General features: G+C 36.2%; 1 protein-coding gene across 1 annotated transcript in view; it reads left to right on the forward strand.

Moving 5' to 3' along the window:
* The first annotated feature begins 6,891 nt into the window (after positions 1-6,891).
* The window catches only part of Zip88E (Zinc/iron regulated transporter-related protein 88E), a 42,170-nt gene continuing 32,104 nt past the window's right edge, over positions 6,892-16,957 (forward strand). Inside the window, exons 1-2 of the mRNA XM_067792406.1 lie at positions 6,892-8,153; positions 8,242-8,500. Of these exons, the coding sequence (XP_067648507.1) occupies positions 7,696-8,153; positions 8,242-8,500 (717 nt within the window). The 5' untranslated portion in view covers positions 6,892-7,695. The remainder of the gene's footprint in view (positions 8,154-8,241; positions 8,501-16,957) is intronic.

The following is a 16,957-nucleotide window of genomic DNA, read 5'->3' on the forward strand; positions in this document are numbered from 1 at the left end:
TTTGTCAATGATGCCACTCCAAACAAAAATGAATAGATCTGAATATGAGGATTTTTGACATACATTTCGACGATTTTAGTTTCAATAATTTAATAAAATAATAGTCGTAAAATATTCCTTTCTTTAAACTTATTTTACAATAATACGACTAGTTAGAGTCAAATATAAACAAATCTAAGAAAAATTTACATTTTGATTAAATTAATTAGTCAAATATTGTAACGCATTTAAATCACAGTGAAAACCATATATTCTTTTGAAATTTCAGTAAATCGGACCCATGATATAATAGTTAACATCATTTAATGGATAGGGCTTATCCTACATGTCTGACGTTCCAGGTTCTGTGATCAAAATGGACTGGTTGCATAGGGACTTCATATTTACAAAACCTGTTTTTAGTGATAACTTTTGAATGGGAAATAATACTTACCCTCCGCCTACGAACTAATAATATTTGCACTAAAACAAGTATTTTTATCCTTTTCCCCATAATTTTTGAACGCATTTCTACAGTTGTAGGTCAAACTAAAGTTTACCGAAATTTTTGGCACGTTTTTCATTTTAGCTGTCACATTTTTTGCTCTGGCAGTCGCTTCAGCTGGCGCGAGGGATTTATCTGTGATTGAAATTTGAGATAAATCCCTCGTGAGAGCGCAAAAAATGAGAGAGTTGCGTATCAAGTCTTCTTTGATTTTGTTGCCGTGGATACATAGTATTGTGGAAATCAATGTAATCGATTAATGGTCCCATACCATAATGCTAACGCCGTAAACACACCATAGCCAACCAATTTGTTCTTGGTTTCTCGCCATATCCATAACCTAAAAAAATGTTTGAGTTGGTGAATTTAATAACTTTTTGTGGATTTTATTCATTGTTTTGGACACGTTATGACTAAGAGACTTATTTTTTGTCGAATATATTTGTAATTTTTTGCGTTTTCTATATTTTTATCAAATGTTCACGATTTTTAGGTGAAGGCACCATTAATCGGTCACATTGGAGATGGATATGGATATGGGTATGGTTTACGATTATGGCGTTAGGGTTAAAAGCCAAATTAAACTTCCTTAACCCTAACGCCATAGTCGTAACCATACCCATATCCATAACCATCTCAATGTGATCGATTAATGGTGCCTTAACCTAAAAATCGTGAAAATTTCATAAAAATGATGAAAACGCAAAAAATTACAAACATATTCCACAAAAAATAAGTATCTTAGGCATAACGTATCCAAAACAATGAAGAAAATCTAAAAAAAGTTATTAAATTCACCAACTCAAATATTTTTATTTTTTTTTATTATTTTGATTTATTAACATAATTAAATAAATTAACTAGTTAAATGGACTAGTGAGCACTAGCTGCCAGGGCTATCGGCTCTATATTATAACTTAAATATATGTAATTAACAGAAGGAGTTTTTTGAGTTGGTTTGCTAGATTGTTGCTTTAATAGCTTTGATGAAATTGTATATTGCGTTTAGGTTGTCGTTTGTGGGATTTTTTAGAATGGTTATCCAATTTTTCTTTAGATAGATGTTTCTTGTTGCTTGTAGTATGGTACAGTCGGAGAAAATATGTTTCAAGGTTAATGTATTTTGGCAGAGTGCGCATGTTGGTGCAGGCTCTCCTGAGAGCAGATACTCATGCGTACATCTTGTATGCCCAAGGCGAATGCGAGAATAGATTTCAATTTGTTTTTTCCAGATGTTTGGTGGATAGGTTGGAGATACCAGTTCTTGGTTAATTGATTTATAGTGTTGGTGGTTGTAGCTATTCCATTTTTCTTTATCTTCTTGTCGTAGACGGTGTAGAATGAACCGTCGCATATCATTTTTTTCAATGGTGCTATCTGCCGTTACGGCTGATTTAGCCGCGGTGTCTGCTGCTTCATTGCCTGAAATATTTACATGTCCTGGTATCCAGAGAAGTCTAAGTGTTTCGTTGTGATCAATAAGGTTATCTCTGATCATCTGAATTGTTTTTGACGAGATTGTTGGGTTAAGGACTGCTTTCAAAACCGACAGGCTATCGGTGCATATGATAGTTTTGGTGTTTTCTTCTATTGCTATAAGTATAGCATGCTGTATGGCTACGGCTTCAGCGGTGAAAGTTGAAGCGATATCTGTTAGGTTTTGTACCCTCAGTACGTAACCGTTAGTGTCTACGACAGAGTAGCTGGCGGGTTTGTCTACGGTTTTTGACCCATCTGTGTATAAGAATTTCCATTCATTTTCTTCGTAGTAAGCTTTCCGTTCTTGGAAGAGTTGTAAATATATGCTAGGTGGTGTGTTATGTTTTTTGTATCTGGACAGGCTGAGGTCGCATGATGTTTTTCGAATCGCCCACGGGGGGTTATTAGTTTGAGCCTCTTCTTCAACGTATAGTAGTCCCAAATTTGTTGCGGTATCGAATATTCTATGCAGAGCAGATCGCAGTCTTGGACTGCTGCCAGGCGAACTTTGCATTATCATTTTTACGTCTTTATATATAATGGAATCGCATTCAATCATTATTTTGGGAGTTAATCGTGTCTCTATATGGTGGATTCTTTCTTCCAGTGTGGGTAGATTCGTCTCTGCCAAGATGTTTCTTACTGGTGTTGTTCGGAAAGCATAGGTGCACAATCTTGCTGTTTGATGGTATCGCGGACTTAATATTTTAAGTGTGGATTTCGGGGAGTTTCCGTAAAGGTATAGCCCATAGTCGATCTTACTTAAAACTAGTGCCTTACTGAGATAAATTAATGTATTTATGTGAATGTGACATTTTTTGCTTGAAAGATATGATATAAAATTTACTCTGGCAGCTAATGACTTCTTTAATTCTAGACAATGGTTATTCCATCTGTAATTGTTGGAGAATACAATACCTAATATTTTAAGATGCTTCACATTCTCTAGTTCGACATTGTCAATTGATATTTTTAGATTGTTAAAATCGCATTTGCGTTTTCCACATACGTGAAAGTTTTTTGTTTTGCTCAATGATATTTTGGCTCCGGAATATTTAGACCAATTCACAATGTCGTTCGATATATTTTCAAGTATGTTTTTTGTTTCTGTAGCATCTCTCTTGCAGAGGATGTACAAGTCATCTGCATAAAGACAGTGCTCTATGGAATTGTTTGTTTTGATAATTTTACTAATTTCGTTAAATGCGATAGAAAAAAGGACAACAGATAGGGGAGATCCTTGAGGAATTCCGTTATTAAGTGGGTAGACGTTGGAGAAAGTATCACCAATTCTTACCCTGAATTGTCTATTTGATAAAAAGGATTTGACAAACTGAAATATTTTTGGGCCAGTGCCCCAGTTATGCAGGCAATTGAGAATAACATGTGAACCAATTCGATCAAACGCTTTTTCGAAGTCAACCGAAAGAATAGTTGCGTGATGACGGGCAGATAGTGCTTTGCACACGTAGTGGTCTATATGAAGTAGAGCGTCTGTACATCCTCTATTTGGCTTGAATGCTACTTGGGAAGAATCAACGAGATGTAGGGTTTCCGTAAACCATGAAATACGATTAGCTACTATTCGTTCCAGAGTCTTTGAAAGGCAGGACAATAGTGAGATCGGTCGATATCCGCTAGTTGAGAGTTGGCTTTTGTTAGGTTTAGGAATGGGAATTATTGTGGCTGTTTTCCAGCTTTGTGGAATTACACCGCAGTCAAAAATTTGATTGTAAAGTAATAATAGACGGGACTTGGCAAAAGGAGATGCCGACTTCATCATGGCATACGAGACACGGTCGAAACCTGGCGTTTTCCCATTAGCTTTTCCGAGACACATTGTTAACTCTGTGGTTGTTATTTGGGTTTCGATGGCCCTAGCTTTTGTGTGAACGTTGGTTATTGAGGAAAGATCGATTACTTGGCTTTTAGCTAATTGAAATTCGTTTGGGAAGTTGGAGTCAGAGGAGTAGTCGGACCATTCGGAGGCAAATATATTTGCAATGGTATTTGGATCAGTTGTGGTTATATTGTTGGTTTTCAACGCTATTGGGGATTTCGCTGTTTTTTTGTTGTCGAGCATATTAATTTTGCTCCATATTGACGTGATGGAAGAGTTAGGGTTAATAGATTCGGTGAACTGCCTAAAGCTATTTTTCTTTTGAATTTTCATTTTTTTACGGAATTTTGCATTGCTTTTTTTGAAAAGAACTAGATTTTGAGTAGTGGGATTATTTTTGAAATCGTACCAAGCTTTAATTTTTTTTTTATCTTAGTTCTGCTAGGTCCCTGCTCCACCAGGCCACATTATGTCTTTTGGTATTTCGAGCTTGTGGGATAGATTGGTTTGCGGCTACTCGAATGGCTTTAGCGAAGTTTGCTGCATCGTGATTAGTCGCGGCTGTAGGAGTTCTAATTTCTAGCTCTAGGTCTACCAATCTTGCAAAGGTGTCCCAGTCGGCGAGATTTAGTAAGAATTTCGGAGGATATTTAGTTCTGCTTGGTCTATTTGTGTTAAAGTAAATTTTCAAGATGATTGGGAAGTGGTCGCTATTGTACAGATCGTCGATCGTTTGCCAGGAGATTATTGGAAGAAGGGAGGGTGAACAGAGTGAAATGTCTATATGTGTAAAAGTGGCGTGGGTGGAAAAGTGAGTTGCGCTACCATCATTCAAAACGCATAGGTTGCATTGTGTAATTGAATTTTCAACAAGTCTTCCTCGGTGATTGATCACACTATATCCCCATAAGTTACTCCAACTGTTGAAGTCTCCTAGAACAATGATAGGAGTATTAATAGCCGAAAAAATGTTTGTTAGGTCTCTGCTATTAAAGGTTTCATTTGGTGGTATGTAGACGGACAAAATAGTGAACTTAATATTCATTTCAACCTCGACGGCAACCACCTGAAGTTGGGTGTTAATATTTATTCGTTTGTGAGGTATAAAGTCTTTGATTAGAATGCTACTACCTTGTTTTGACTGGGTGTTGAGACGGCGTTAGTAAAGTAGCCTTTGTATCCTTTAGGGAGTATTGGAGTTAAATTATTGCTACAGTGGGTTTCTTGGATTGCTATGATGTAGGGGTTGTAGTGTTTGAGAAGTATTTGGAGTTCTGAGTAGTTATTTATGAAACCTTTCATATTCCATTGAAATATTGAAGTCCATAAGTGCAAAAAAAAAATTTAACTATACGATTTTTGTAAACAAGGGTTTACAAAAATGATAGGATATATAGAGATGTAGGGAGTGTGTTTGCTGTTTAGAATAAAGCTTTTTCTATGGATCTTCTTAGGAAGAGTCCATAGAGTCATCTATGTCTTTAGAAATATTGACAAAATAGTCATTGGTTTTTAGTAATTTTTGGGTAAATTGGGAAAATGGGGATATATTTGGAGATTGTTGGGATAAGGAAACTGGAGTTGTTAAATTGACCGAGCTGTGAGGCTCTGGGGTGGTGGAAATTGGGGTGGAGAATGAGGTAGATTTATTTGATTCTGTGGTGGTTATGTTGTTGTTTTCGGTTGTTTTTGTTGTGTTGGATGGAGGTTTTTCTACTTGGGTTGATATTGGTTTAGTAGTGTATATATTTTGTGAAGGTGGTGGGTTAGTATTTGTTTCTGAAATGGATGAGGAGTTGGTTTTTTGGATAGGATTGTATGTTGTGTTGGTTTTTTGAGGAGGACGGGTTGTTGTGTTGAATTTTTTTGGAGGATTTGTTTTGGTCATGCTAGCGTATGAGGCTGCTTGTTGTTGGAAAGGGAGTCTTTCCTTGTACATTCGGCGTGCTTCTCCGATGCTGCACTTCTCTAGCGTTAATATTTTGAGAATCTCTTTGGCTTTGATATATTCGGGACACTTCCTATCTGATGATTGGTGGTCACTAGAGCAATTGGCGCAAAGGGTTCTTGTACATTTTTCCGGCGAATGGGGTGGGAGGTTGCACCCATTGCACATTGGGTCCTTTATACACCGTTTTTGGGTATGTCCAAGTAGTTGGCATTTGTTGCAACGCATGGGATTAGGTATATAAGGTTGTACTTTTACTTTATACCAGGCGATATCAACGGATTCTGGTAGACGGAAAAGGTCAAATGTGAGGACCATTAGTCCGGTGATGGTGGGTTTGCCTTCAATTAGGCGCGAAAATTTATATACACCGGTGACATTTTGGCTTTTCATCTCGTTTACGATTTCATCTTCTGGCACGTGTTTCAAGCAAGGAGCGTATATTACACCCTTGACAGAGTTTAAACTGTCGTGAAGTTTTGCGTTGATTGGACATATATTTAGGAGGGTTTTAGCTTTTAAGAACTTTTCGGCGACTTTAGCATTGCGTGCTAGGATTAGGAGGTTGCCGTCACTAATCTGCGAGATCGATTCTACTTCCGTGGAAATAGATTCAACTCACTTTTGAATCGCGAATGGGCTTAATTGTGAAAGACTGGTATTATTATCAGCAGATGATATTAGGATAAACTTGGGGTTATTGGTTGGGGTAGCTTTGTGGGGGAGTAGTGGAAAATCAAATTGTTTACTGTTTGTTTTTTTCTTTTTTACCGGATTATCATCGAGATCCGCCAAAGCGGAAAATCGATTTGGTGGCCTATCCGTAGGCCACGGCATGTTGGCAAAATAGCTATATAATTTTAATTTTGTTAAATTTGGTTACTCGAAATTATACACGTGCCAATCGTGTAAGAATGACACAACAAAAGAATTGAAAAGTAAATAGAATAGCGGTACTTAGCACAGTAGTGAACACTAATACACGTCTGATCGCTTTGAATGATAGTCGGCGACTGTCAATTATTTTTAGGTTATGGATATGGCGAGAAACCAAAAACCAATTGATTGGCTATGGCGTTAGCGTTATGGTATGGCACCATTAATCGATTACATTCCTTTCCATAAGGTAGGTTCGATCAGCTGATTTATCTGGTTATGGCTTTATGGTTATAAGTCACCATTAATTCGCCTTTAAGGAAGTTTAAGTAGCCTTTATGCCGGTATATGTAACGTGGTATAAGTTTTGCTGAACTTTTAAATCCGTACGATGCGAGTAAGTATCGAATACTTTCCCAACATACTTATTTTGGCGTTACCGAGATGGTCGGGCTAGCACCTTGATGGTGCTGTGTTACCGGAGCGTACTGGATCCGGGAAAGGACCATCACATCGATAACACTCCCCAAAGCCTTCGGGGAGCAACCTTATCGCTACAACAACAACAACATACTTACTTTGGTATCGTTTACAGATCTTTTTTATAAGTGTACAGGGATAACGACTACAAGGTGGTGTCGGAACAACACTACCTAAAATGCTTTTCTGCCTGTTTTCTTAACAAAAGACGATGGATTGGGCCACCTCGGGTTACTTTGGGTAGACAAAAGAACAAATCTGTTGTTTACAAATAGATTACCGTTTTTGTTTACAAAAGAACAAATCGTGGAACTGATAAACGTTCACACGCCAGCAGCTGATGCGAAGATAATAAAATTGCATTATATCTGTATAACCCAGTTATTTTCATATCGTGCTAAGATAGTGTTCAGTTTGTTGTATTTAGTGGTTTTATGTACGGAATACTATAAACATCAGCTAAAAGTATACCACAGTTTAAGTAATTTTAGTAACTTGTGAAGACGATAGAGGACAAAAAGTGTACGAAGGCATTATTTTGATAAATGTTTATTTAACATAATACGCAGTTCTTTATTTTATGATAAAATGAATAACTTGACAAGCGTGTTTGATTTGCCTAATAATAGCACAAGCAGGGGTGATAGCGAAAAGATTTTAGCTATGGGTGTTTTAGGTGTAGGGAGTATTATATCTGGTATGTTGCCTGCTATTATATCGGAGCGCAGTCGTAGACGTTTTCCATTGACAACATCATTATTCTTGTGCTTCGGCGCTGGTATTTTGCTAGCTACAGCTTTGGTTCATATTTTACCTGAGGTGCGAGTGCAGATGAACACAAATCTCGCTGAAATAACATTATGTGGAGGATTTTTTATCATATATTTCATTGACGAATTTATACATTACTTTTTTGGTGAAGCTATACAACACACTCATACACATAGCTCCAACGCCACTCGAAACCGTAATATCAATTATGGATCAGTAAATACTGATACAACGCCACTTTTGGCTGATGCACATAATCATCATCATACTAATCAGTGAGTCATACGTGTACATATACATATGCACATAATTGTATGAGGTAGCAAGCTTAAATAACAATTTACTAAATTCTTATCATTTTAGCTGCCATGGCGAACAAAGAGAAAACAATGAACACAACAACACCAATGATTCAACAACATACTCAGAACATGTGCATACTAATGCAACTCATTGTGTTGACCGAAGCATTATTGAGGCGGCAAATGCCAGACTATGTCATACGAGCCATGAGGAACCCTGCGCCCAGTCGATGACAGGTACATTAGGACTTTTTGTGGCATTGTCCTTGCATTCAACAATTGAAGGTCTAGCCATTGGGGTTCAAAATTCAGCAACAAAGGTTAGTGGTTTTCTCTGAAAACATATACAAATATATTCGAGTGAAAGTATCCCTGTCGTAAGAGGCGACTAAATTACCAGATTCAAGGGGCTGTGTAGCGCAACCCTTCAGGTTGCCAGCGCAATAAATAGCTTCTCCAAACCCAATTGTCTACCTCACCCATCCGCGGCGAATCCTGTTTCACTAACAGACGAGGCTTTGGCAACCCCAAGCTCCTCATGGAACTTGGGAGTGGGGAGGGAGGGAATGGCCTGAAGGTTTAATGTGGCCACATAAATCGTTCCCGAGATGGTCGGGCTAGCACCTTAATGGTGCTGTGGTACCGGAGCGTACCGGATCTGTATCCGGCAAAGGACCATCATTTCGATAACACTCCCCAAAGCCTTCGAGGAGCAACCTTATCGCTACAACAACAACAACATTACCCGTTCAATTGATTATTTTCTTTAAAATTTTATTTTTAATGACTACTTTTCAATTGATTAAAAAATAATAAAAAAAAATCATGATTTTATTGAAACAAATCAACCAAAATCTCAAGAATAATCAAAAGTAATCAAAAAGCCTTTTTTGTTTACCAAACACCATTAGTTACTAGCCCGACCATATCACGATTTAATTTTATCACATTGAACTTTCTAGGCTGTATGCCATTCTGCACAGTCCACCCGTGGACCTGGTGCAAAGAACATAGCGCTGAAAAATGCGACCATTGAGGGCAGACCGTATGGCCATAGTACTATAGCATAATTAGTTGTAGGACGAACAGAATACCGTATCTGCTCATAGAGCCACAATGGTTGACGCAAGAGTGCCGAGATTACAGACGAGGCCGTACTTGTGTACACTGACGGGGCCAAAGTAATCTGCGGTGTACTGTTCTGATCCGAAATCAAAACAGATCCTCCAAGCTGTCATTATTAATAATTTTATATTGGGTCCCAGGGCATATGGGAATACGCGGGAATGAAATAGCGGATGAGTTAGCTAAAGAGGGCACATCCCTCGAAGATTGCTCCGTAGACGTCACAATTAGATTGGGTAAGAGTCGCACATGATCCACGAAACGGGAAAGACGTTGACCCAATCGCGGGACTGTAATGTGTCGAGGATCATATGCAGGTCTTACAACCTTAGATTAACAAAGTTACAATTTTTGTTGTTATATCGGCCTACTAACTTGTAAGATCGCGGGTTCGAATCGAGCTCAAGGCCTAACAATAATTATTTTATCATTATTATTGTTATGATAAATTTTTCTTAATTGAAAAAATTTTTAATTATAAAAGAAGGAAGAAAAATTATTTTTAGAAAACTGCCAAAGCTCGCTTTATAGATCCATTTCGTTTATCATTATTATTTTTACTAGCCAATGCGCATCTTGTGCAACAAATATAGGTCTCATATCAAATATCAACAGAAATCAGGTGTTCTATCAATAAAAACTTACATGCGCTAGCGCTGCCATCTGGCGAATGTTAGCTACTGCCGGTAATGCAGTGTTAGTTCTAATCAAATATTCAAAATAGTGCCATAGTACAAATAGATTTCTTTGTGTGCTCACAATCGTTTATTTTAAACAAATTATTTTGATAAAATATATCTAAACAAAAGCACTACGACTAATAATGCCCAAACCTCGCTAATAGCACGAATTCCCATCTTTACAACCAAGACTTTATTTATAGATTTGGATTCCAAATAAAAGCGAAAAAGGGACGTTCACATAAAAACAGCAATTAGAAATAATAAATATGTTTTTTAAGCGGAGACGCCCCTTGGCAGTGATTTGACAAACACTCCGAATGTATTTCTGCCATGAAAAGCTTCTCAATACCTTGCAGATGCAGTTTGAAGTAATTGTAGAAAAAATCAAAAGGATAATGACGCAAATTGAAGTTTCCATGGGTCCTCCCAGGGTCACTTCGAGGTCATTCCATGATAATTCTGGGGGTTCTCTCGGGATAATTTGGAAATCACTTCGGGGTCGTTAGGAGTTCATTTCGGTGGCTCTCTCGGGGCCGCATTCATTTGGGGACACCCTAGGGATCTTCCCGGGCTCATGTCTTCTTCACTTCGAAAAAAAGCGCCATATTTGATTTTATCATTATGTCATATCGCAATCTGTTTTTTTTTTCTGTTTATCAATGTGGGATATTTGTATCCACTATTGGTTTTTTCCCGTTAATTCAATAAATTTAAACAGTTTATTGAATACTGAAAAGTTTATTTAAAGATGAATATATTTTTTAATAATTTTTCAAAGAAAGATTTCAAATATAAAACAAAAGTTTGCTGAGTTCAAAACTACGTTTACTTGGCTGCACGTCTATAGATCAACTATCTATCTTTCATAGTTTACGATCGAACCTTCATTTCATAGCTATGTATTTAGTTCAGTAATAATACAGTATTGATTTGTAGAGTTGTCCTCAATCGCACATCAATTATAGAAAATTATGTCGATGTTTCACATCTGCCAGGCGCCCCTTAACGGCTCACGTTTTTTTCTTGCGTAACTTACGTTTAGAATCGGCATCGGTGTCGGTCAACTCCTCGTTTTAGCCGACTAATCGTTATCGGATTCGGCCTGCAAATAAACGCGGGCGTTTGTCGGACTTGTACCATTTATATATATTCTGGTTTAAGTAGCTATCTATTTCAACTATGTTTAGATAAAAATTAAAGGCCCGTAGTCATAGTCGAAATAAAATAGAGTTTTATTGGTTTAAACATGGTTCTAAATTAAATATCATTTTAAGTCTGTTATAATCCACTTAAACACTCTCTAAAAAGTATTTTAAATTTAAAATGAAAAATAGGTTTTAGGTTGGTGGTCTGCTGTCAAAAGTTGGGAGAAATTAAACAATTTGCTATTTAAACGCGATGAACTTAAATGAAAGTAAAAAAAGGCTTCCCCGACAAGCAAATATACGTCAGGAGCTAATTTATTATACCTAGAATGCGTATTAATATGTTTGTGACGAAAGTTACACAATCTTAAAATGTGCGATGGTTACTTGGCTCCAAATATGCGAAATCTTTAATTAAGACTATTCCGCATTCAAAGATATTTGTGAGTTTTGATATTTTAGTATCTTTTGAGGAAAAAATAGCATCCTATACTGATTTTGGCATTAAATTTAGAAATAAATATTCAATGGAAGGAATTATTTACCACAGACTTCGATTTTTAATACATGTAAAAAAAATTCGGGAGAGGTATGAAATATGAAACGACGCGCTTTAATTTCGGAAGCAATAATCCGAAGGCGGCAAAGTAACACTTTTACTCTGTCAATATATTTTTGCAAAAAAAGTTTACGACTTTCATGTGGTTGATGTATCTAATTTTGGTGATATTGTTGTACGTACACAAAAAAGAATTAACTAAAAGGGCGTTTTGCGCTGATACAACTTTCACCAGTTTCGCAGCCGTATGAAGGTAATTATTCAGTTTTTTTGTGAATATCTATTAATAAAAGAACAATTTCTTATTTCCGACTTCTAATTATTGAATTACATTACAGAATTCTTGCTTCAATTCTGCTGGCATTTCCTTTTGTGTCTTCTATTCTCCTTTACATTTGCCAATTCCTCTTAAAATAAAGCGTGAAATAAAACATAGTATACAAGAATTAGCAACAAAAAATTTAAGAACTGCTTGGTGCGGGCGCTGTTGTACTACTTCCCTCCTTTATCACCCTCTTAGTCTATGTCATGATCGACTTAAGTCAGGCCCGGGGATTCCCTCCGGGCCCGGGGTTTAGAGGTACTAAGACATTTTTTTTTTTTAATTCAGGAGAGTCTTTAGTTGTTCCATGTTCAAATTTTAAGCCGAATTTCAAAAGCACGGAATATTGATAACGATTTTTTGCCTGCGCCTGAGGAGACAATAAAAACATCAAACAAAAATTTGTTTCTCAGGGGGCCCGCGATTTAGAGGTATTAAGACATCTTTTTTAATTCAGGAGATTCTTTAGTTGTTCTATGTGCAAATTTTAAGCCGAATTTCAAAAGCAACGAATATTGATAATGTTTTTTTGCCTGGACCTGAGGAGACATTAAAAACATCAAACAAAAATGTGTTTCTCAGGGGGCCCGCGATTTAGAGGTACTAAGGCATTTTTCTTTAATTCAGGAGAGTCTTTAGTTGTTGCATGTGCAAATTTTATGCCGAATTTCAAAAGTAACAAATATTGATAATGATTTTTTGCCTGGGCTGGAGGAGACAATAAAAACATCAAATAAAAATGTATGTTTACATGAATCCAAAATCGTAAAGTTTTCGTGGTGACACTGATGACGGTTAATCTTCAAAAAGTCTTCCAACAATAACCAACTCTGCATCAAAGTTCAGATTATTTAAACGACTTCGACATCGTACCGTGAATAATGAGTTTTTGCTATCTGAAGAAGTCAATGAAATAATTCGTTGATGTCATCAAAAGTGTCCTGTTATTTTTCCACGTGATCATCTTGACGAGGCATTTCCTACCTCGTTGTTAAACAGAATCTTGCCAAATGGAGAGAAAGTGGAGCGTGACTGGTTGGTGTGGAGTGCCAGTAGCAATGCTTTTTATTGCCTACCATGTCGTCTGTTAAGCACCAATATTTTAAAATAAAAAAAAAAATAAATGTAAGGCGCGATAACCTCCGAAGAGATCTAAGGCCGAGCTTCTCTTCCAATTTGCGTCGTGCTCCTCTTGATTTTCCCTACAAATTGGCCGGACGGGACCTATATGTTTTATGCCGACTCCGAACGGCATCTGCAAGGCAGATGAGTTTTCACTGAGAGCTTTTCATGGCAGAAATACACCCGGAGCGCTTGCCAAGCACTGCCGAGGGGCGACCCCGCTTAGAAAAAATTTCTTCTAATTTAAAAGCTTTTCTAAAATTTTGATGTTGCTTTGCCCGGGGTGCGAACCCAGGGCATACGGCGTGGTACGCGGAGCACGCTACCTTCACACCACGGTGGCCACCAATATTTTAAATCGACCTAAAATTTGTTGTGAGGATATTCGAAATTCCAGGTATGGCAGAAGCTATACGATAAACTGCCATCACACGAAAATACTCAAGATCACATTAAATGTTATATTCAATGGCGATCTTTACAAAATCTAATTCAAAAGGAGGCTACAATTGATACACTTATCAATGAACAGCTAATCACTGAAACTCAAAATTAGAAAGAATTACTAGCAAGGCGAATGTGAAGTGCTGTGTTATATTTTGGTATTTTCCTCTTGCAAGTGTTAAAAATCGTTAAAAATGCGAGGTAGAGACTCAATAAGCGAATTTGTGTTCTAGTAATCACAAATAAAGTGAACAAAACTCCATAATTAACTATTTTATATTGAAAATAAATTTTTTCACATTTATACAAACTATAAACATAGATCATATACACGGATAAATAAACGGCAATAATGGGTATGTGTGCAAAATGCAATTCCACAATAAGAGGGGAAAGTGGAATAGCATGTGAAGGAGTGTGTGGGAAAGTGTACCATGAGAGCCTACAATGCAATTTTTGGTGAAAAAAAACAGCATGATACGATTTATGTGTGACGAATGTATAACATACATACAAAACGTCGACCTGGTGCTACAAGATATGCAGATGAGTGTAAAAAAAAATAACTCTATATTAAATGAATACAAGAGCGAATTCGAAGAAACTATGAAAAAAGTCAAAATGAGATAAAGTCATTATTGGAAGCAGTTGAAACGCGATATACACAGCGTGTTGCAATGATGGAAAAATCTCAGAAATTATTTGAAAAAAAATTGGAGAAGTAAAAAACTTATATGAAATGGTTGAAGAAGTAAAAAACAAAACTGAAACAATCGGCAAAGACAACGAAAAGGTGCATAGTGAAATTAAAAAGCTGAACAACAACACTAATGAAATACAAATGTCATATGCAGAAACTATTAAAAACAATATAAAGAAAAAGGCATTGCCAGAGTTAAAAAACGATGTTGCAATAATTGTGAAACCCAAAGTGAAGCAAGCGGTTGAAAAAACGAAAATAGACCTGAACAGCAAAGTTGATCCCAAAGATTTGAATATTTCGAAAATTGTATCAAAAAATAATGGTGTAATGGTGATTCATAGTCAAAATAATGATGAACGCAAAAAAATCAAAGATGCCATTGAAAAAAACATTGGCAAGGAATATGAAATAAAAGTGCCAAATTCAATTCGCCCAAGCTTTTTAATTACAGGAATGAATTTTAAATACGAAAACAGCGATTTAATAGAATCAATAAAGAAGCAAAATATTAACCTGATCCAAGGCTCATTAAAAGTATTGAAGCAGTTTGAAAGAAATCGAGGTAACATAAAGGTGTATAATGCAATCATCGAAATAGATAAAGAGGATTTTACAAAGGTTCTTGCCGCAGAGCGAATAAATATCGGGTGGGATAGATGTAAAGTCTTCGATGCTATTAATGTACTAATGTGCTACAAATGCAAAGGATTTAATCATAAATCAGCCGACTGTAAAAACGAAGAAGCTTGCCACAAATGCCACGGAAAACACAACGATAAAACATGTGAAGAAAATCCAATTAACAAGTGTCTAAATTGCATAAAAGCGAGCACAAACTTAAACCTAGCTTTAGACATAAATCATGATACATTTGACAGGAACTGTCACTGCTACAATAATAAACTAGAGATAAAAAAACAAAAATTAGGATATTAGCAACTAAATGAAGATGCAGAAAGCTCACAAAAAATATATAATGACAAATTCAAGAAACCCAAAAAAAAACTAAAATGTATATATCTTAACACAAATAGTATCACAGCTAACAAAAATGAAGTTGAAATAATGATCGAGGAAGAAAATCCAGATATTGTACTTTGTGCAGAAACACATACTACGGAGGATGTATATGACTCGGAACTGGAGATTGCTGGGTTCAATCATATTAAATGGGACTCGCATAGTCGTCACACCGGTGGTGTCTTAACCTATATTCATAAGAAAATTGATTTCAAAGTTATATTCAATAGGAGCATAGATGTCAATACACACACAACATACTCGAGACAGCTAATTAGGACATTCGAATCACTAGCAATGTATCAATTAATTAATTTTAATACAAGAATAACAGAAACAACGCAAACGAGAATAGATCTACTCTTTAGTAACAAAACTGAAGTTGAAGTATCGAATTTGGATTCGCATAAAATATCGGATCATGAAACTATTTCATTCAAACTACCAATTCAAAAGAAGTACCAAATGAGAATCTTTGAAAACCGCGTGTGTTGGAATAACTATGCAAAAGACCACTTAGTAAATCTCCTTAGAACTTACAACTTAGCTGAACTAAACTGCGAAATTAGCTTAAAGGTCCAAAGAATAAACAACATCCTTTATGACGTAATGGCCACTTTAACATATAAAAAGCGAGTTCAAGTTAAATTGATTAATAAATGGTACGACCATGAACTAACAGAGTTGAATAAGCTGAAGTATGAACAATTTAAAATAGCAGAGAGAACCAATATTTGGGATAACTATATTACAATAAAACGATATTACAAAAAAGCAGTTAAAATAAAAAAGAAAACATTTATGGAAAACAAAATCTCAAGAAATACTAATAACCAAAAGTTAATGTGGAAATGTCTAAAAGACGCCATAAATTTGAGTAGTGAGGTAGCACAAATTCAAAAAATTTCTATAAATGGTGCTCTTATTGAAGATGATTATGAAATAGCAACTGAATTAAACCGTTACTTTAATGAGAGCATAATCGGAATCAGAGATAGCATTGAAATCTTCGAAGCAGGTGGAAATCAAATGGAGATAAGCAGAAGCGTGTTTAAATTGAAGGAAATAGATGTTGAAGAAATTATGAGAGTTACAACGAAATTAAAAAACAAGTACGGAGGAAAAAAATTAGTAACGGAAGGTGTATTAAAAGACAGCATGGAGTACTTAGGATATACCTACACATGTGTAATTAATGAAAGTTTCCAATTTGGTGTATTTCCAGACTGCTGGAAGACCTCAGTAATTGTACCTGTGGAAAAAGTAAAGGCAACAATTAAACCAGAGGAGATACGACCCATAAATACCTTACCTAGCGATGAGAAAATAATAGAAACTGTAGTTAAGAACCAATTGCTGGATTACTTAAATAAAAACGAAATTATTATAAAGGAGCAGTCGGGGTTTAGATCAAAACACTCGTGTGAAACTGCACTTAACCTGGTAATTGCAGAATGGAAAGAAAGTAGAACGAAGAAACAATTTACAATTTCAGTTTTCCTCGACCTAAAAAGAGCTTTCGAAACAGTAGACAGAGATATTCTTATAAGAAAACTGTATAAAATTGGCATAAGAAACATAGCGCTTAACTGGTTCAAAAGTTACCTTAGTGGAAGAAAGCAGAAAACTGTAATAAGAAATAAGATTTCCCCCG

The sequence above is a fragment of the Eurosta solidaginis genome, chromosome 1, assembly GCF_040869045.1.
Source record: "Eurosta solidaginis isolate ZX-2024a chromosome 1, ASM4086904v1, whole genome shotgun sequence".
Taxonomy (NCBI): Eukaryota; Metazoa; Arthropoda; class Insecta; order Diptera; family Tephritidae; genus Eurosta; species Eurosta solidaginis.